Raw genomic sequence first — 22924 nt, forward strand, 5'->3', positions numbered from 1 at the left:
CATAACCAGTCATGCCACCTTCGTCACTCGTGACGTTGGAGTTCAGATCTACCTCCCGACTCGCTGGAGTCTTAATGAAGCTCACCTAGGGTCATACAACCTTATTATGGCAGTGACAATGTAGATGTGCATTATAAGAATAGAGAATGCAAAGTGATATTGAGCGGCAAACTCGGTACGATTCTTTCAATTTCACCATTTCTGAATGTGATTTATAATTTCGATGCCTATTGTTTAAATATTCTTGCATTTTTCTATCTTAACTTCATATTTTACTAATTACATGTGCGTATCGCATGAACGAAAAGCTCGTATGGACACGTGTGGAGAGATCGTGTCCTCCGACAGCCTTAGAAACCCAAAATACTACCGACCAAAAAAAAAAAAAAAAAAAAAAACCCAAAATACTGAAAAAGAAGAAGAAAAAAACTAGTGATAAAAGTTATTAAAAAATAATGAATTGATGATGATAACGCACGTCGTCGTCGTGCCTACTCAGCAGCGCACAATCCGGCAATTTCGCCGCGGACTTCGCCGATCAGCTCGTCGAAGCAGGAAAGCAAAGCGACGATGTCGGCGACCAGCACCGCCGCGCTCCGCCAGACGAAGACCGGAAGCTCTTCGACGACACGAAGCTCGGCGTCAAGGGCCTCTACGACTCCGGCGTCTCCAAGCTCCCGTCCTTCCTCACCCACGCTCGGAAGTCATCGGCCGACGGCGTCGACCTCGCGATCCTGACTGTCGACCTCGGAGCCGTCGTCGGCGGCGGCGGTGGCGGCGGCGGCGGCGGCGATCTCAGGCGGCGGGTGGTGGAAGGAGTCCGGAGCGCGTGCGAGGGCTGGGGGTTGTTCCAGGTGGTGAACCACGGATCCCGGAGGGCGTGCTGGAGGAGATGATCGGAGGGGTCCGGGGGTTCCACGAGAGCGAGAGCAGGAGGGACTGGTACTCGCGCGACAAGCGGAGGAAGGTGATGTACTTCTCGAATTTCACTCTGTTCAACATCGCGGCGGCGGACTGGAGGGATACTCTGATCTGCGAGATGGCGCCGAGCCCGCCGGAGCCTCAGGAATTGCCCGAATTGTGTAGGTACGAGCAATCGAAAACCGTATGGATGCGTTTATAGATGCAGCAAATAGCAAGATAGTATAGTATCTTCTAGTCTTTGCACTTTCAAGAATCTGAGGTCGAATTCGAGCTCGAGCCAGGACATCAGCAAGCCCGACCTAGTCGAGTCGAGCTCGAGTGTCGAACCCTGTCGGCCTGACTGAACTCAACCAGACCCTGTTCTAAAACAGCAGTATCGATGCTCAAGAATGGCGAATTCTCGATTTCCCGTGGCGATGAATCCTAAGGATAGACCCTAATTCATTACTTTGATTCTGGTTAGACTTAAAGGACTTTTGAAGTGCTTGTTTTTGGCATTGCTTGCAGGGACATTGTGATCGAATTCTCCAAACGAGTGCACGACTTGGGCTTCACGTTGCTGGAGCTGCTATCAGAGGCACTTGATCTGAAGCCGAACCACCTGAAGGACATGCATTGCGGCGAGGGACTAGTCCTCTTGTGTCAGTACTATCCACCGTGTCCCGAGCCAGAGCAAGCCATGGCATGTAACACCCACAACGACGGCGACTTCCTGACCATACTCCTGCAGGATCAGCTGGGCAGCCTTCAGTTCCGGCATGAGGATCAGTGGGTCAATGTCCTTCCCCAGAAGGGAGCTTTGCTGGTGAACATCGGAGACCTTATGCGGGCAAGCAAAGCTAAAGCTATAGCCTTTAATTATGAGTTGATCTTTTCCCCTACTGTAATCGCCTCATCTTTGCTAATTAAGAAAAGCAGATCAATCGTGCGCACGCTCACACACAATTTTCACACATTCGATGCGAATTTGGCTTTTTATAGGACGTGAAATGATGGAAGTTTCATGGTTTTCTCATATTGGATAGAGTTGCTTTGCAGATCTCTGAAATTGCAACTGGTATGATCTCGTATGCTGTAAACAACGCTAGGGACATAGCATAATCGTAAGTGAAAATCGTATACAAAAGAAACCCGAAAATACTGGCCGAAAGAAGGTTTGGAATAAGATATAGCCAAGGAAGAAGAAAACACATAGAGCAGGTCCCGTGGAATTGCATTAAAATGATATCTGCCATTCAATTTCTGAAACTGATTCCTGTTCTTGTTCGGGTCGATGCTCTGCGTGCACAGTTGATTTCGAATGACAAGTTCAAGAGTGCGAGCCACCGGGTGCTGGCTAAAGCCGCAGGCCCGAGGGTCTCGATCGCGAGCTTCTTCAGGACGAATTTCGGAATCGAAAGCAGGCCACGAAGCTCTACGGACCCATCAAGAGCTGGTGTCCGAAGAGAACCCGCCGCTCTACCGGGAGACCACGGCGCCAGGTTATCTCTCGTCCTACCACGCCAAGGTCTGCCAGGAAACAGGCTCGACGCCATCTCTCCGCTAGCAAGCTTCAGGTTGTGAATTTGCATTTGGCATTTCCCGACAAACATCTTGTATTGGGTTGACGTCACGTGTCTTCGTATAAGCATCTTTTCGTAATCTTTGACAGGTCGAGTTTAGATCACTGAGAGTTATTAATAATGTGACATATGAATTCTTATATATAAATGTAAAATAATGCAGTTCAGATGTATCTAAATTGGCCGGCGTTTGACCTTCCTGCGTGGCAGCGCTAACACAAAATCACTCACCTTCAATTTGGCCACTTCAGCCAACAGGGATCGGCAATGACTAGCAAGGGTTGTCTTGCCCTCGCCGGCTGATGGTAGTGTGACGCCAAGGCTCGTCATGCGCTACATGTATCATTACCAATTATATTTTTCCTTTAATTAATAACATGTGGAAGCACCACAAAATACATAACACCACTAGTTAATAATTAGACATATGTCTCATTGTGCCAACTTCATATTTATAAATCCAGAATATTATTCCATATATCACATAAAAACACAAAAGACCTAGGAGGAGTTACGGTTGCCTATCTTTATTACTACTCTTGCCCAAAACTTGCTTGTACAAAAGACAAACTACCTATTACGGGTCAACAACTCACCCAACGATTCGTTGCCTTCACTGTCAAAGCCTCTCAATGGTTTGATCAAATCACCCTTGAGATTCAAGTACCAAGCAACAAAATGGTGAGGGATCCACTCGAGGAGTCCCTCGTCGACCCATATGGTGGACATACACTTAGTAGGCATCCAACTCAAGTATAGACATAGCTAGCGCATGAGAACGTTTCTGTTTCTCATGGTTTATGTTCTTTTGTTCCCCGGAACAAAAAAAGAACAGAAACCCGTTTAGTAACGCCAAGTTATTTTTCTATTCTTAGAATAGAAAGTTAGCCCTGAATAGATTTGAGCAGAAACGGAAGCAAAAAAAAGTTGCTTCCAGCCTCCCGAGAGCAATTTCTAGAAATAAGCTAATTTTCTTTTTCTTTTCTTTATTTCTTTTTTCTTGCCGCGCCATCGTCAACTACCCGGAACCACCGCCCACTGCCGGCCGCTGCCGATTGCCCGTCGCCGGCTGCCGCTAGTCAGCCACCAGTCACCGGTCGCCGATCGCTGCCCATTGCCGCCGATCACCGGTCCCGCCCGCCGCCGCCAGTCACCGGTCGCTGCTCGCCGCTCGCCCGCCACTGCCGGTTGCCTTTCATTGGTTGTCGCCGCCAAACACCACCATCACCGGCTGGCCGACGGCGGCGATCCATGCGTAAAAATAAAAAAATGAATAAATACAAAAAAGAAATTGTTGCGTTACCAAACACATTTCTATTCTTTTTCTATTCCAATAGTAGAAATTTTGTATAGTTATCAAACAGGTTCTTTTATCGTAAAATTGTTCCTGAATGTAAATATAAAAGAACTATTTTTTGAAAAACTCTTCCCGGAACAAAAGCGTTATCATGCGTAGCCATAGTCTCATAATCACACCCGTGATGCATAGACACCTAAAAGCATAGGCGGTGAGCTCTCCACCTTACATTTCTAAAAAATAAAAATAAAGGAGTGAGCCAAAGCCTAATAGATAAAATCTCTAGATTTAAATTAGTAAATCATCTTACCACTCAACATGACATAATAATCACAAGCATTTGAAACAACATAATTAATGCATTAGCACACACCTTACCTTCTATTCCAAATGCCTCACACAAATGCATGGCATGTAATTTCTTGATGCATTAGTATCACTTGGTGCCTCATCAATATGCAGGTACGTATGTTCATGAGCATGTATCATGCTTATGATCACTCCTCCCATAACACTCCTTGAGACATCCCGATCACACAAACGGGTATCTCGACTCCTAAAACATCCCGAAACTCCTGGGCATCCCGATCACACAAAGGGGGGGGCATCCTAACTTTGGGCATTGTCACATACTACTTATATGGACAATCACATTACACTTCATATTTAGTCATATGATGTCATGCACACATTATTAATACCACATGATTTCACGTGCATTAAGAATAGAACTAGCAATCATTTTCAACACCGGCATCCATTTTATAACCAATTTCACATGCTTACCTCTTTTTCATTATAATACTCAATAACCAATATGTTCGGCACATAATTCTGAATAGTAAATGATTGTTCCAAATCAATGAGTTTGAAGCATAAGGAAGTGTTTATGAATGAAAAGTCTGAAACATACGCAAATGATTCTAAATGGAAAGTCTTATACATAAATGAGTTATTCTAAACGGGAAAGTTCAAAACATAAGCAAATGATTTTGAACGCAAGGTCTGAACGTATGAATAGACACGGGAAGTAAGTTTGGATGTACGTTAGAATGTACAAATTAGGAGACCTGAGGATTAAGTTTTGTGCTTGAGTCTGAACATTTAAGTGAATACATCCAAGCTCAAAACATAAACATCCTCAGGTTCAAAAGATAATATATTTTTGAGGTTTAGAACATAGGTATACTTAGGTTCAAAAAGCAATATTCTTAGATTCATAATGCAAATATACTTGAATGAAGAAAGTAACATTTTAAGGTTTAAAATATAAACATATGGAAGTTAAAAAAAAAACTATTTTTTGGTCAAAACATAAACATACTGGAGTTTGGAAAGTTCTATTTTTGGGTTTAAAATGTAAAGATATTAAGGTACAAACATAAACATACTTAGTTTCAAAAATATTATTTTCTAGTTCAAAATGTAAATATACTTAGGAATATAAAATAATATTTTAAAGCAATCTTTTCAAGTTCAGAACATAGATAAACTAAGATATAGAAAGTATTTTTAGGTTCAAAACATAAAGATACCTAGCCTTAGAAAAACAACATTTTTAGGTTCAAAATATAGATATTTCAAATTCAAAACATGAATATATTGAGGTCCATAACATGGACATACTAAGGATCAAAAATAATATTTTTAAGTTCAAACGTAACTATACTAAGGTTTAGAAACATTATTTAGACTCAACAAAATATGGTTGGACAAATAGACAGATTTAACAAATGAAGGGACTCAGACTAAGTAAAAATATGATAGAATAAATGACTAGATTCTAATTTAGTATTTCCACTTACCAATTGTACCACATTTTTAGAAATCCGACCATATGCCCTCTAAAGATGTACAAGATCAACAAGACTAATATAATAATCACCATATCCATACATTATTGCACATCAAAATCACACATCTCAATCAACCAACCAAGTCCAAATTGCTTATTAGATTACGCTAACTTAATGCCTAGAGCTTTCACTTATCTCAAAAGCAACTTCAAATTAAGAATCTAAGTCACCTTTGAACAAAACAAAGACAACCAAAATTAACAAAGTTTGATTTTCAAAAACGATAAAATCTATTGGTAGAAAATAGGGGAAATCCATGATTTATCTTATCTGAATAATATCTTAAGAGTGTGTATGACATAGATGACTTATGATGATGTGCTAGGAATCCATAGGGTAAATATTATGAAAAGTTTTAAACTGGTACACTTATGACTTATGATGTGTTAATATTAAATCGATAAAATCCGGGGCTTTTTTTTTTCTAAAAGAAGAAATAATTCAGGATGGAATTGAAATTAGATCTAAAGTCGAAGGACTTTTTAGGAATTTAGGCCTCATGTGGGAGCGCACATCATTTTACGAAATTATCTATCGATGTCAACGTGAGCGACGCGAGCGCATCGTCGAGGTCACCATTCTCGCCATCTCCTCGTCGCTTTCCACCCGCGATTCCCACGCAGCAACGGAGGAGAAACGCCAGTCAATGGTTGAAGCTTCCTCTCTCTCTCTCTTCAACGCATCATGCAATAAATTTCAAGGAAGGAGAAAAATGGGAGTTGAAGGATCCACCATCTAGCGCTTGGCTCAGTTCTGCCGCCCGAATCCCCCTCGTCCCCACGCCCATTTCTTTAATCATCTCCCTGCAGACCTTGGCGTGATCTTGCCCTTCTGAAATCATTTCTTAATTCTTGAAATTGGGTGTCTTTTTCTGGTCGACTCTTGCTCTATCTCTGCCTCGCTCCCTCCCACTCTTTTAACCATCTCTTTCCGCCTCCCGCATAAAAAGGACGAGGTGGGTACTTGCCCAATCAAGAATCGCTTCGACCCCAGTTGGCCTCTGACTCTGATTGGCCGTTTCGGGTTTTTGGGTCGTGGGGATAGCCGTGAGGCGATGAAGAGGTACAGGAACGGCGAGATTTGGGACTTCGAGCACGAAATGCCGGTGGTGGGTGGCAACGACGAGGTGGTTCTTGGGCTGGACGGCGGGACGACGTCGACGGTGTGTATCTGCATGCCCCTGCTCCGGGTCGCCGACCCTTTCCCCGACCCTTTGCCCGTTCTGGCCAGAGCCGTCGCGGGTTGCTCCAATCACAACAGTGTCGGGGGTAAAAATTCTCTTTCGCTGTTCGGTTGTTGCTTGAGAGTTTTCTTTTTCTTTCTGCTCGTGGATGTATTTGATTTTTTCTGCTCGTTTCGCGTGCTTCGTGTATTCTTGATGTTGTGTGGTTTGGTGTGTTTGATGATACAGAAGTTTGCGAAGTTGTGTATTGTGTCGGATTGGTTTTTGTGTTCAAGCTGCATTGCGCACGACCTGGGTTGTGTTTTCGTATGGCATTTTTCCATGAGTTGGTGGAATTGGGGTGAATTGGGTTCATTTTGTCTGAGCTCTGACCTCAGAAGGGATTTACCAACTTTTTGATGCTGGTTCAATACGTCCGAATGTGGTGTCAAATAACAGAATATGACAATTGAACGATAGGCTGTTTGCAGTGAGGAGGTGTGTGGATCGTACATGTATGTCCCTCAATTCACACGTTCTTGTCAATCATGCTTGTTTCCATTAGAAAAGGCTGTTTGAAATGCAAGGTCCTTGTTACTTTTTTGGATCAGTGGCTTCTGTTTTGTGTATTCCTCTTTCCACTATATTTATTGGGATAGGTATTCCAATTACAATGCTCATGGAGAAAGAAATGTACTCTGCTGCATATTTGCTTGTTTGATCATGTTGCTGTTGGCCTGGTGTTTTTGGTCAGGGAATTGTTTCGCATGTTTAATAATGACATAGAGCATACGTCTTCAACATCGAATTCAAGTTTTTAGCTTTCAACTGCTGCTTGAGATGAACCATATTAGAAGTATGGCCTTCAGAGAAAAAAGGGAAGTTGATATAAAGTAGACCATTGTTTGCGCCATGTAAAATTAACGATCAGAATATCTGTTGTTACGAATAGAAAATTATGCTTGATCTGAGTATGGGTTTCCCAAAATTCAAATAATTATTTGAAACTAGTTGAACCCGAATAGATTGCAAATAGAAAACTGAAGCCATTGGCTACTCTAAAATTTGAGCTGACTATGTGAGTTATATGGGCAGTTAACTCTGTGCATGAGTGCATTTTCCGTATCTTTTCCACTATAGGAGTAAATTGTCCCACTGGCTGAGATGTGTCAAGTAATGGAGCAATGATAAGCTAATACACTTGAGGTAAATGATGGCAATGGCACTCTATGATAAAAGTGTTAATGGCAGCCATACTACTGAAAACTTTCTATATTCCATGCTTCAAATTTTCAGGCACCATGGACATAATTTTACTCATACTTCTCATATAAGAAGTAAAGAAACTTAATAGATGATGACACCAACAGAGAGGGAGGGAGGCAGAGGGAGGGAGGGACCGGTGATATTTAGAACTGGAGAGAGAGAAAGAAGGATACACCTTACAGTGTTTTGCACAAGTTCGCTGTATTTGTCTTGTATATATGTTCATTACCATTTCTAGCTGCTCTTTTTCTGCATGACTTCTGATTAAGTACAAGTCTGGAAAATTTGTGACGTCGACCATTTACATGAGATGATTTAGTGATTTTTGTCAATCTTTCCATTTTAAAGAAGCTGCTGCAAGGGAGACACTGAGCAAGTTATGGCAGATGCTCTTGCTAAATCTGGTTCTAATCGATCAGCTGTCCGGGCAGTTTGTCTAGCCGTGTCTGGTGTTAACCATCCAACTGATCAGCAGAGAATAGTAAATTGGCTCAGGTCTGCTCTAGTAGTACATTATTTGATTACTAATTTATAAACTGTTCAGGATTAGGTTCATTTTGTTGCAGTAATTTCATTTAACTACACTTTGATGGATATTAAAACAATGCCTGACATTATAAGATTCCTCATATTATTTTGTGATGAATATAGATGCACTTGACTGAGAATGAAGGAATTGTAGTGCATGATTTCTGTCCTGACTAGGAATTCGTTCTTAAATTTATTAATACGGGGAAGCTATTTTCCATTTTATTGACTTCCTAATTTGTTCTATTCTACTCTTTAGTTAATGTTTTAGAAGTTGTTGCATGCAAATGTTGTTTTTTCTAATTGTATATAATACTTCCAAGATCAGCATTTCTGTTTTCAATAACTATAGCAGAGAATGCTTTATACAAAGCATTGTCTTGTGCAGAAATTTCCTATCGTATCTTTTCAATTCCTGAAGCTTCATTCCCTGGGCAGCCATATATAGTTGTCTGATTTCTGTAGAAAGAAATATTATACAGGAAACAAGAACGCAAATGTTCCTACGAATTTCATTTTGTCAACACTTCAATTTATCATGCATGTGTCTTGCGCTTTGAAACCATTAAGAAAGAGAGGAGTTTCTTAAGACCTGAATAAAGAAACAAAAGTGAGGAAAAAAAAAAAAGACATGAAAAGAAATAGAGGAATGAAAGAGTTTCAATGCAGATTGCGATTTGTGAATGCTCCGATACAGTAGAGAGACCATGCGACTCTGTTAGCTCTCTTAAGAATCCGTATTTCTTCTGTCCAAAAATGAGACATATTGTATAAATTAGGTGGTTCTCATTCAGTTGATTTAAGTGCACAACTTCTTTCACTGAGTGGTGTACTTACATACGGCTACTTAAAGTTTCATGATGCTTTAGCATCGTCTTACACTTGTTAATAGGATTGAAATATTTGCAGGGAGATGTTCCCGAGCTATGTTAGGCTCTATGTTCAAAATGATGCTGTCGCAGCTCTGGCGAGTGGAACCCTGGGAAAGCTTCATGGATGTGTTTTAATTGCTGGTACTGGCACCATCGCTTATGGATTTACAGAAGATGGAAGAGAAGCTCGGGCTGCTGGTGCGGGCCCCACCTTAGGTGACTGGGGAAGGTATATGCATCATTTTCTATAATTCCAATTCCATGGGGCTAGAAGTTTGCTCTACATTTCCAATGTATTTCCTGCATGCATGTTATGTGTGTTCTTTTTTAGGCAAGAGATTATGGCCTTTGACTAAATTTTAGAGTTAAAACATATCATGGTCCTTTATCACCCTTAGATGTGCCTCATTGTTAGAGTTTAATAGTTTGATTTTCTAAGGGGTAATGACGTGGGTGATCATCAAACTTCTCTTTGATGTTCAATGTGGTCTTCATGCTTTTTTTCAATTTGTTCACTAAAATTTTTTAAAAGTTATCTTGATGTAGTCCTTCCGCTAAGTGTATTGTCATATTATGTGCGTTTTTCTATGTGTATTGCCATGTTAGCGTTTGCCCAGCCAAAGTAATAATGTGGACTACCACTTCGTAGTCCCAAGTCAACAAATCTTTTTTGTTCTTTTTTTGGGTCAAAATAAGGAGAGATAAATGACATGGAAGACCTATGTAAGCCACATGGATGCCAGTATGGCAAATCTAACATCAAGTTAACAAAAATTATGTTTACGTAAACTAATGGTTTTATAATTTTCAACCGTAGGAATACATCAAGTGGATCGTTGGAAATTCAAGAACTAGATTGAACAAAAGAAATGGTTCAATAAACCTCATTGAATGTTGAAGACAAGTTCATGAACCACCCATGTCATTATTCCATTTTGATATGACTTGAAGCATTTTAGTACCTTTAATAAGCTTAATTGGTAATTGCTTATGAATACTAGAGCATTCAAATGGTATGATTCTAGTCAGCCATGTGGCTTTTTTATGTAAGTTGACAGATGTCGAGTATGAGCATCAATTCATGTTATCATGGTGAGAATTTATTGGAAACGTGTTGTGTGGAAAGGCAATGAAGGAAAGTTTAAGCTCTCTCATCTCTTATGCCTGCTATAAGCATGTCAACTTCCTGAATTCCTGTTTATGTAATTGCTGTTGCGTCAGAAGTTCAATGACATTAATTCATGCATCATGATGGCACATGATTTCTAGTGATGCTGCTTGGGGGCTTGAGATCTCTGTTATCTCCCTTCTGTTTGCCTCTGGATTTCTGTAACTTAGCTCCAATCAAATTTGCCTCTTTTATGTGCTTTGATGCATTCTATCATGTAGCTGTTAAATGAAGGTTGGGGGTTTAATTTTCATATCATTGTATTGTGTGTTTAGGAACATTCATCATAGTTTTATCTTTTTTTATTGCAGTGGTTATGGAATAGCTGCACAGGCATTAACGGCAGTAATTAGGGCTTATGATGGTCGTGGGCCAGAAACAAATCTGACTTCCAGCATATTAGAGAAGATTGGCCTTTCTTCCCCAGATGAATTAATTGGGTATGCTATTAACTAGTGGATGTCATGTTTTTCTTGAGGTTCAAAAGTCTAGAAATTTTTGGGAAGTTTACTGAGTAGAATGCAGTGAGCATGTCTGTGACACTACTTATGAATCTCTGTGACCTAACAACAGCCTTGTTCCTTTTATTTTGGCAAAAAACATGAACAAATCCATTCTTTTCACAAAATAAAAAAGAACCGAAAATTTGTACTTTGATTGCACAGTTTCCTCATTGGTGCATCTTTTTCTTCTTTTTTTTTTGTGTCGCCAAACGTGGTACTAGTTTTTCAAGAAATGATTCATTTTGAGGGATATTCAGAAACACTATTGTTTCTAGTGGACTATTCAATCCAATTTAGACTGAGATAACTCTCTGAAAATTGGTTAGTCAGTCTGTCTAATAGCAATTCTATTGATTGCTTGTTGTAAATCAGCATTCTTTGCATAATGAATAGTTAGTGTTGCATTGAGATTCTTTCTCTCTCAATAAATTAGGTGGACCTACGCAGATCCATCTTGGGCTCGCATTGCAGCCCTTGTCCCAGTTGTGGTGTCTTGTGCAGAGGCAGGGGATGAAGTCGCTAACAGGATTTTAGTTGAATCTGTCCAAGAGTTGGCTTTAAGTGTGAAAGCTGTTGTTGAAAGACTTCGTCTGTGTGGTGAAGGTGAGATACTTCACCATAGGGATGTACTTGTGGATTCATTTAACCCATTGTTATTTTCTTTTTCATGTGTTGCCCAAATTTGACATCGGAAGGTACGATTTAAGTGCTCTTAAACCATGATTATCCTTGAAAGGGAAGTAAAGAGTGGAAGATAGTGGAGAGGGAATATTTGTCAGCACTAGCACCAATCTAGTAATTATTACTGAATCTTTTACCTCCTAGGTTGGGTTGGATGAGCAGATCCTTCTACTCCATACCATCTTACCTACTGCCAAATTGCTGAAAGATTCTTATTCTCAGAGTCTTTGTCAGAATCTATGTTCTTTGGGTCTCCCTCTGCCGATTTTGAAGTAAGTTTGACCGTTTAATTGAAAACATCTTTAGAATCTACCTAATAGATATGCCCAAACACCTCAAACATGTTTACCTAGTCTTAATTTTTTCTCCTATTTGGAAACAGTCATTTCCCTGCCATGTGATGTGTCTGCAAATATACCTGATCGACCACATCTTGGATTAATCCATCATCTATGCACGCTGATATCAAAATGTCCCTTTTCTTTGGGGGAGAGGGGGAGAGGGGGGGGGGTGGGGGATTGTTTAATAGAATAACCGGATATCGACTATATAGAGTTTAATTTATGGTGCTTTAATGGAGTTCTCTTACTTCAGTGGCATTTTCTAGTCAACTTAGAGTGCTGGTTCGACCCTCTATAATCTTCATGCAATTTCATGATAGCCTTAAATTATCAAAATGTCTCATCTTTCTGTTATTCATTGTTCCTTATTTCCCAATGGTTTTATCCATAGATTTGGTTTACGAAATTTTATTGATATGCTGCAGAGATGAAATTACTCAAATAACAACTCTTAGTTTCGACAATTTTCTTCAATTATAATTAAAGCTTTCCCAAGAACTCTCTGCACTCTGCACTCTGATCATGCTCCGGTTAGCAAAACTTCAAACCAGGGTAACTTTGGTACAGTGTACCTCATGGATAACAAATATATTCCTTTCAGCAGTCGGCAGAGACTTGCAGGTATTTTTCCACTGTAATATGATTCTTGATTAGTGGCCATGAGGAATGCGAAATTTTCAGCCATCGTTTCGGAAGATGGCAGATGTGCCTTGTTATTCTCTCTTGGATATTTCTATTGTGTCGTCAGTAATTGTTTATGATGGTGATTTGATTCTAACCTTCTGAATCATCTATTGCCATGGAAATTAAAATTAAAATTTTGTTGGAATTGTATTATGCCTACTACTATGTGCCTGTTAGACACAGTTGATGAATTACATTAGTTGAAGCATAAATTGCTATGTGGAATTTGTATTACAATCTCATGAAAATGCCATCACAGATGGAAAAGATTCTTTCCCCCTTGTCATGGTGGGTGGTGTTCTTGAAGCGAAGAAGAGGTGGGATATTGGCAAAGAAGTCATAAACTGCATCTCCAAGGAGTTCCCTGGAGTATTTCCTATCAGGCCAAAGGTAAGCATGTCAGTTACTGTTCAAGCGATAAGGATGAAAATTTCTTTAGGAACATATGGATAATGCGTGTCCGCTGGGTAGCATTTAATGATTCTCTCATTCTCTGTGACTAGAAATTCATGGGAACATAGAGAGCTTGAGTGAATTATACTGTATTGTCGACCTTAAAAATTTGCAATCAATGAAGTTTCGGATATATAGATAAATGTATATATACATGTGATATGTCTATATATGTATCTAAACAGACCGTTGGCATTTATCTTTCCGTAGGTTTGACCATGTGCGTTTTGGTATGTGTGCCATGTAGACGCATTAAAAGAAATACACGAATACAGATATCTTGTGGCCTTTTTTTTTTTTTTGTTTAATAAACAGTCGTGGCTATAATGTTGGCTTCTAGCACGCAATGTCTAACACGTTTTGTATGTTCGAAAAAGTTCTGATGGTTGCTTTTTTCCTGTGACGTCTGCACATTTTGTATTTACTTGTCCACCAAGATTCTTTCTAGTGAGTATTTGGTACTGGTGCTCATGCTGTGCAATTTTAACTAAGTCTACACTTGGGATGCAGGTGGAGCCTGCGGTTGGGGCAGCATTGCTGGCTCGTAATTTTTACATGAAAGAATTCTGCAAGGAGCTATAGAAGTCCCATTCTTGAAGATTCGCTAGAGTCGACCCAATTGTACAGTAGGATAACAATGAGGTTTTCTAGCGTTGCCAAAACACGAACACATCGGACAGAGGAAACGACAATTTGAGACGAAAACCGGTCCGAGTCTGGTGAAAGGGTTCATAGGTTCCCTCTCCATTCTCTCTCTCTCTCTCTCTGAGGTCATTCTTTTCAGCAGATAGTTTTTCACTTCCTGGGTGAAACATGCTGCAACGCTACCGTGAGTCCATGATTGGTGAAATTAGTCCGTGTGCTTGTATTTGTTTTGCTGTCGATGATTAGTTTTGATGCATTTAAGCATCCCTCTTGTCGCCATGGCAGAGCATTCTTGCTGAGAATTTCGTTTACCATGGGAATTGCACTTGGCCACCGTTGGCTTTTCCGCTTTGTGTTTTGTTGTTGACAAATAAGCAGTCACCTACTATCCCTTGCCCTCAACAGGACTCAGCAATGAATCTGCAAACACCCTAAGTTTGTGAATTCATGATTCTAACTGGTGGCGTCGAAACAATTCGAACCCGAGGTCGGTACTTTCAGACCCGGACAATTCATCATGGTTTCATTTTTCACGGTTTCATTCCCGCGGTCGCTATTCTGAAGTCACTGTCCAATTTAGCTTTTGGAGAGAAGCAATAAGTGTTGAGAGCACTGTTTTGGCATCACAATAAATCCCTCTGCCAAACCCTAATCCACTAGCTCAACAAAATGTTCATTGGGTGAAGGTGAACACCAAATTAAGGAAATTGGTCCTAAAAGGGATCAATCGTGCATTGAATGCACCTCTTTTGGGATTCACTAGCTTGGTGGTAAAAATTTGTTCCCGAGTCCTGGTGGATGAGAGCACTAGTCTGGCATTATAGTCATTAACGGAGTATCTAAAAGAAATGCTATTTGGATGAACAATACCAAATTAAGTAGTTTGTCTTAGAGAGGATCAATTGAATGCACGACTTCCGGATTGATTTACTTGCTGGTAGGCTCGCTCATACTAGAGCACCTATGTTTCCTTTACCTCTTCCTCGCCTAGCTGGGCCTTGATGCCGGCCAGCCTAGTCATGGCCAGTGGCTGGCCACGGCCGAAAGGGTGAAGAAATTAAAAAAAAAAAAAAAAAGGAAGAAGAAAAATCAGAACAAAGTAAAAAAAAAAGAACTTTAAAAAAACTAAAATATTATTTTAAATGATTCATGTTAGAGCCGATTTTCCTGCATGGCATTGTTGGTCTCCACATGAACAATTTCTAGCTAAAATTAGTCAGATGTACTCATTTGGAAAAAGTGAAGATATTAAGGACTCAATTAGTAAAATTGAAAGTTTGGATTAAAAAAATTTTGAACAATTTTCCCATCAAATTACATGGAATTGAAAAGACATGACAATTGACAATATAATGAACTTGTCAACTTATAAACTGGTTTGAAGCTGTCATGGTAGGGATGGATTCAATTTGTGTAGATTGACTGCACATAGAAAACCCTCCACTAGCATGCAATTGTTTTCTTTTTTGGGATAGAATTTCTCCTCACTCATTGAAACATCAATTGATTTTTTTATGTGTCTTTACTTGTCTGCTTAAAACTCATCGTTGTTATGAAGTTACCATCCAATTTAGCTTTTGGAGAGAACAGTATGTGTTGAGAGCACTGTTTTTGATATCATAATAAATGCTTTGCCAAACCCTAATCACTAGCTCAACGAAATGTTCTTTGGCTGAAGGTGAACACCAAATTAAGGAAATGGGTCTTAAAAGGGATGGATCTTGCATGTTATGCACCTCTTTGGGATCCACTTGCTTGGTGGTAAAAATTTGCTCCTAAATCCTATTAAATGAGAGCTCTATTCTAGCATTATAGTCATTAATGTAGATCCAACCACCAAACCCTACCTACTATTCTGGCACTCTGATCATGCTCTGATTAGCAAAAACTTCAAACCGGGGTAACTTTGGTACAGTGTACCTCATGGATAACAAATATATTCCTTTCAGCGGTTATGCAGAGACTTGTAGGTATTTTTCCACTGTAATATGATTCTTGATGAGTGGCTATGAGGGAATGCAAGAAATTTTCAGCCATCGTTTCGAAAGATGGCAAATGTGCCTTGGTTATTCTCTCTTGGATATTTCTATTGTGTCGTCGTAATTTTTTATGATGGCGATTTGATTCTAACCTTCTGAATCATCTATTGCCATGGAAATTAAAATTAAAATTTTGTTGGAATTGTATTATGCCTACTACTATGTGCCAGTTAGACACAATTGATGAATTACATTAGTTGAAGCATAAATTGCAATGTGGAATTTGTATTACAATATCATGAAAATGGCTTCATAGATGGAAAAGATTCTTTCCCCCTTGTCATGGTGGGCGGTGTTCTTGAAGCGAAGAAGAGGTGGGATATAGGCAAAGAAGTCATAAACTGTTGGTGGTTATAGGTTTGAGAGAGAAAAAACGGTTGCTTGAAGTATTACATCAAGAGATGTCAAGTTTGGAACGCTCAACAGTGTTACCTCCAGCGTAAGGAAACCCTAAAGTTCTTATATGCATGTTATTGGGCTCCGGCCCATATGCACCCAAATAACTGTGCTTTTTCCTATTAGGCTTGTATGTGAATATATTATTTTGGACTATATTAATAATATATCAAACAATCTCCTCCTATGTTCACCATACAACACAATCCAATAAGGTGGTCAGTGTAATGTTCAAACAAACATGAATCATCCACATTCAGTCCAAGACAATCAACTCAAATCGGTCAAAGAGTATTTCAGCAGTAAAGTATTAAACTAAATCATCATTTACTCATTATTCTTATCATGAATCTGTTCTGAGATTAACAAAATCCAAATCCCAAAATAAATCTCAGACTTAGTTCACAATCAATATATGCATAATAGTCAAGCTTAGTAGGCCAGTCAAAATAGTCCAAGGCCTTACAAATATAAGAAACAAGCATAATAATGTCCACACAATAGAAATAGTAAAATGAAGCCTCAAGTAAATGGACTTCATCAAAATAGGCAATAGTAGGTAAACTGTCAAGTTTCTACACGCTTTAAATGATATATATTCATTCATCAAGTAGGTCATCTTGGTTAGGATCCCGCTCATTAAGCTCTCCTCCATCTCTACCATCCCTGTAGAATGTCAAATATGAATTTCATATTATCATGAATTCAATCATTTGAATAAAAACTTAGCAACATTCTATCGGGCAGAGAAGAACATATATTGATGTCATAAAGCATCATAATATCATGTTCATAAATATCAATCAAGTTTCATATATTATGAACAAGACCTAAACAATGTAATTTACAAAGAGCCATCAACTTAAGTTTATTTGTAGGAGAATAACTATTGTCTAGTTTCAAAGAACATGACCAATAGTCAAGTCACCTACAATAACCTAGTCATGTAATATCAAGTTTCAATTAAGAACAAGACCAGCAAGCTTCTTATGTAAACAATTGTTTCTATGCTTCAATTTGGAATGTCATAGTTACTGATTCTTTAAAGTCAAATAATCTAGTATCAAATTTGGAATGAGATCATTTAACCAAAAATGATAGTCCAATTTAATTGAATTGTATCATCAAGTTTGAAATGACACAATTTTCCTCAATAGAACATTTGAATTAAGTTAAAGTCATCTTCATAAAGTTTGGAATGAGATAACTCACCCTTTTCAAATTAGTCAGCAACTGTGAACATCGATGAAACATATAAACTGTGCTTATCATTGTAATCAATAAAGAAAGATTCGATAATTCAAAACACACAATTAGAAGGTAAGTAAATGTTAGTTAAGACTTGCCTATATAGTCTTTACTTCAAGATTGTTGGAGGTTATAGGTTTGAGAGAGAAGAAGCGGTTGCTTGAAGTATTACACAAAGAGACATCAAGTTTGGAACGCTCAACAGTATTACTTCCAGCGTAGGGAAACTTTAAAGTTTTTATATGCATATTATTGAACTTTGGCCCATATGGACCCAAATAACCATGCTTTCCCTTACTAGGCTTGTATGTGAACATATTATTTTGGATTATATTAATAATATATCCAACATAAACTGCATCTCCGACCAAAAAAAAAAAAAAAACTGCATCTCCAAGGAGTTCCTGGAGCATTTCCTATCAGGCCAAAGGTAAGCATGTCAGTTACTATTCAAGCGATAAGGATGAAAATTTCTTTAGGAACATATGGATAATGCGTGTCCACTGGGTAGCATTTAATGATTCTCTCATTCTCTGTGACCAGAAATTCATGGGAACATAGAGAGCTTGAGTGAATTATATTATATTGTCGACCATAAATTTGCAATCAATGAAGTTTCAGATATGTAGATAAATGGATATATACATGTGATATGTGTCTATATATGTATCTAAACAGACCGTTGGCATTTATCTTTCTGTAGGCCTGGCCATGTGCGTTTTGGTATGTGTGCCATGTTGACGCATTAAAAGAAATACACGAATATAGATATCTTGTGGCTTTCTTTTTTTTTTTTAAATAAATAGTCGTGGCTATAATGTTGGCTTCTAGCACGCAATGTCTAACACGTTTTGTATGTTCGAAAAGTTCTGATGGTTGCTTTTTTCCTGTGACGTCTGCACATTTTGTATTTACTTGTCCACCAAGATTCTTTCTAGCGACTATTTGATACTGGTGCTCATACTGTGCAATTTAACTATGTCTACACTTGGGATGCAGGTGGAGCCTGCGGTTGGGGCAGCATTGCTGGCTCGTAATTTTTACATGAAAGAATTCTGCAAGGAGCTATAGAAGTCCCATTCTTGAAGATTCGCTAGAGTCGACCCAATTGTACAGTAGGACAACATTGAGGTTTTCTAGCGTTGCCAAAACATGAACACATCGGACAGAGGAAACGACAGTTTGAGACGAAAACCGGTCCGAGTCTGGTGAAAGGGTTCATAGGTTCCCTCTCCATTCTTCTCTCTCTCTCTCTCTCTCTGAGGTCATTCTTTTCAGCAGATAGTTTTTCACTTCCTGGGTGAAACATGCTGCAACGCTACCGTGAGTCCATGATTGGTGAAATTGGTCCGTGTGCTTGTATTTCTTTTGCTGTCGATGATTTAGTTTTGATGCATTTAAGCATCCCTCTTGTCGCCATGGCAGAGCATTCTTGCTGAGATTTTTGTTTACCTTGGGAATTGCACTTGGCCACCGTTGGCTTTTCCGCTTTGTGTTTTGTTGTTGACAAATAAGCAGTCACCTACCATCCCTTGCCCTCAGCAGGACTCAGCAATGAATCTACAAACACCCTAAGTTTGTGAATTCATGATTCTAACTGATGGCGTTGAAACGACTCGAACCCAAGGTCAGTCCTCTCAGGACCCAAACAATTCATCATGGTTTCGTTTCCACGGTTTCATTCCCGCGGTTGCTATTCTGAAGTCACTGTCCAATTTAGCTTTTGAGAGAAGCAATGAGTGTTGAGAACGCTGTTTTTGGCATCACAATAAACCTCTGCCAAACCCTAGTCCACTAGCTCAACAAAATTTTCATTGGGTGAAGGTGGACACCAAATTAAGGAAATGGGTCCTAAAAGGGATCAATTATGCATTGAATGCACCTCTTTTGGGATTCGCTTGCTTGGTGCTAAAAAATTGCTCCCAAGTCCTAGTAGATGAGAGCACTAAAGAATTATAGTCTTTAATGTAGATCCAACCACCAAACCCTACTTGCTATCTCAAATAAATGCTATTTGGGTGAGCAATACCAAATTAAGTAGTTTGTCCTAGAGAGGATCAATTGAATGCCCAACTTCTGGATCGATTTCCTTGGCGGTAGGCTTGCTCATACTAGATCACCTATGTTCCCTTTACCTCTTCCTTGTCCTTTTGATTCCTTGGGATTGAGTTTGCGTCACGAGAAGCTTGAGATCTCATGTTTGACTTCATTTAAGATGACCTCTTGGAGTTAGATTATAACTGGCTTGTTGAGGAGATGAATTTTGTTTGATATGGGAAACAAGACAATGGTACCTATGGAGCGATACACGGAAACTTTTCATGCCTTTTCGTTGAGCTACGGCTTATTAATCATTTGTATTAATTTGATCTTGTGACCAAGCAAAGATTTTATAGAAATGCACAAAGGCAGGCCGGATGAAGTCTATTAGAAAGTGATTGAGCGAGTGCCACGGTTCCACGGTTGAGCACAAACGCATGAATGAGACTTGAATGGAGCGACGAAACCATGCGAATCTCAATGCAAGGAAACATAAATTGCATCGTAATTGAACTTTACTTGGAATCAAATTACGAAAAATTATCCAAAAAAACCTAAATCTATTGCACTTTTTGCTGATTTAATTCTAAACCTTTCAATTTTGTCAATTAGTTATAAACATTTTTCTTTTCGCTAATTGAGTTTATCTAGCCAATTTTGGATGGAAATTACTGATGTGGACATTGACAATGTCATGTGGGATAACCAGTGCCGACGTGGATAATTTTTAATAATTTTTGAAATTTTAAAAATTGTTTAAAAAGTATTGAATCCTAACCTTTCAATTTTTCCAATGGAGTCCTAAACCTTTTCACTTTTAGATAATTGAATCCATTTGATCAATTTTGGAAGAAAATTGCTAATATAGATGTCGGTAGCGCCATGCTCAAGTAAGGTCAAACTTTGCCTAGGCTTGCCTGGCCAAGGGCCCCTTGCCAGATCTAGCGAGGCTAACCTTCGCCCAGCATCACTTGGCAAGGCCGCCCTGACTTGGGCGAGTTGAGCTCCCTTCGCTGGGACTCGCCCTTACTCTGCCAATGGCAGCCGAGTCTAGCTAGCCTAGCCATGGCTAGTGGCTAGCCACGAGCAAAAGGGCGAAGAAATAAATAAATAAAAAGAAAATCAAGACAAAATAAAAATATAAAAACTAAGGTATTATTAAAGATTTTCTATGTCAGAGCTAATTATCTTGTGTTTTTGCTAGAATCCACTTTAGCAATTTCTGGTCAAAATTGACTGGATATACTCAATTGACAAAATTAAAAGATTTAAATTCAAGACTTCTTCAATAATTTTCCCATCAAATTACATGGAATTGAAAAGACATGATAATTGAATTTGAAGTTGTGACGTTAGGGGCATATTTAGTTTGCATAGATTGATTGTGCATAGAAAGCCTTCCATTGGCATGCGATCCTTTTTTTTTTTCCCGGATAGAATTTCTTGTTACTCATGGAAACATCAATTGATTTTTCATGTGTCTTTACTTGTCTACTTATGAACTCGTTGCTGTTCTTAGACCTGTCAAATGGGTGGGTCGGGTCGAAAATGGGTCGACCCATATTTGATCCATTTAACCTAAATTTATGTAGTGTAAATCAAGTGACCCATACTCGACCCGACCCGTATTGTTAAAACCTATTAATATTCTAGGAAAACCCACTTCTACTATATGCTAATTGGATTAAAACTTCAAATTAAATTAAAAATAGTAAATAAAATAAAAATTAAAAAAAACCTATAAATTGAAATATTTATAAAAAATTAGACTATGCACATGTTTCTCTTATTTGAAGTGAACATACCATTGAATAACTAAAAATCGGGGATAAGAACGCTTCAAGTGCCAAAAGTTGGCACAAAGGGACACTTAAGTGCCAAAAGTTACGAAAGGTACACTTAAGTGCCACATTCGAAAAAAACGGATCACTTAAGTGCCAATTGGCCAAAATCCGGCCAAAAGGCCGACGTGGCATTTTTCCGACGAATTTCCGGCGAAATGAACCCAAACGACGCCGTTTGCACGCCGACGTGGCAAATAATGCAAAAAACGGCGTCGTTTTGAGCCGACGTGTTAAAAAAATAATAAAAAAAATTAAATAAATTAAATTTAAAATTAGATTTAGTTAAAATATTAAAAAATAAAAATTTTAAAATTAGATTTAGTTAAAATATTTAAAAATAATAAATTTAAAATTAAATTTAGTTAAAATATTAAAAAATAATAATTTTAAAATTTAAAAATATAAAAATAATTCAAATAATAATTAATTTAAAATTACATTTAGTTAAAATATTGAAAAAATAATAATTTTAAAATTAAATTTAGTTAAATATTAAAAAATAATAATTTTAAAATTAAAAAATTTAAATAATTAAAAAATAATTTTCGAATGAGATTTAGTTAAAAATTAAAAAAAATTAAAATTAAATTTAGTTAAAATTTAAAAAAATTATAAAAATAAAAAATTATTTTAAAATTATTTTTAGTTAAAATATTTTTAAAAATAATTTTAAAATTAAATTTAGCTAAAATATTAAAAAATAATAATTTTAAAATTAAAAAAATTAAAAAAAAGGGGCCGATGGCTAAGGCTCCCTCAACCACCGGCCCCTTTTTATTAATTTTATTAATTTTATTAATTTTTTTAAATTTTTTAATTTTAAAATTATAATTTTTTAATATTTTGCTAAATTTAATTTAAAATTATTATTTTTTAATATTTTAACTAAATCTAATTTAAAATTATTATTTTTTATTTTTAAAAAATTTATTTTAAAATTTTTAATTTTTAATATTTTAACTAAATTAAATTTTAAATTATTTTTTTAAAATTTTTAACTAAATCTAATTTTAATTTTTAAATTTTTAAAATTTTTAATTTTAAAATTATTATTTTTAATATTTTAACTAATTTAATTTTAAAATTATTATTTTTCAATATTTTAACTAAATATAATTTTAAATTAATTATTTTTGAATTATTTTTAAAATTTTTAATTTTAAAATTTTTAATTTTTAAGTATTTTAACTAAATTTAATTTTAAAATTATTATTTTATAAATATTTTGACTAAATCTAATTTTAAGATTATCATTTTTTAATATTTTAACTAAATCTAATTTTAAATTTAATTTATTTAATTAATTTATTATTTTTTATCCCATGAGTCCAAAACGACGCCGTTTTGCGTTATTCGCCATGTCGGCATGCAAAACGGCGTCGTTTTGGCTCGGTTGCCGGAAAAATGCCACGTCG

At 37.6% G+C, this 22924-nt stretch overlaps 1 protein-coding gene, 1 long non-coding RNA gene and 1 pseudogene across 2 annotated transcripts; all 3 read left to right on the forward strand.

Annotated features, from left to right (window-relative positions):
* The first annotated feature begins 473 nt into the window (after window positions 1-473).
* LOC104454320 lies at window positions 474-2659 on the forward strand (annotated as a pseudogene).
* Window positions 2660-6678: 4019 nt separating this feature from the next.
* LOC120288963 (N-acetyl-D-glucosamine kinase-like) lies at window positions 6679-14221 on the forward strand. Its single transcript, XM_039303320.1, is given in 8 exon segments — window positions 6679-6907; window positions 8416-8433; window positions 8436-8562; window positions 9505-9696; window positions 10947-11075; window positions 11572-11741; window positions 13104-13234; window positions 13808-14221. Coding segments are annotated over 8 exon segments (1053 nt in total). The 5' UTR covers window positions 6679-6693; the 3' UTR covers window positions 13880-14221.
* Window positions 14222-18010: 3789 nt separating this feature from the next.
* Window positions 18011-19044, forward strand: LOC120292241. The gene is made up of 2 exons (XR_005550037.1): window positions 18011-18055; window positions 18625-19044. It is a non-coding gene; the product is annotated as an uncharacterized LOC120292241 (long non-coding RNA).
* The last annotated feature ends 3880 nt before the right edge of the window (window positions 19045-22924 follow it).

The sequence above is a fragment of the Eucalyptus grandis genome, chromosome 1, assembly GCF_016545825.1.
Source record: "Eucalyptus grandis isolate ANBG69807.140 chromosome 1, ASM1654582v1, whole genome shotgun sequence".
Classification (NCBI taxonomy): Eukaryota; Viridiplantae; Streptophyta; class Magnoliopsida; order Myrtales; family Myrtaceae; genus Eucalyptus; species Eucalyptus grandis.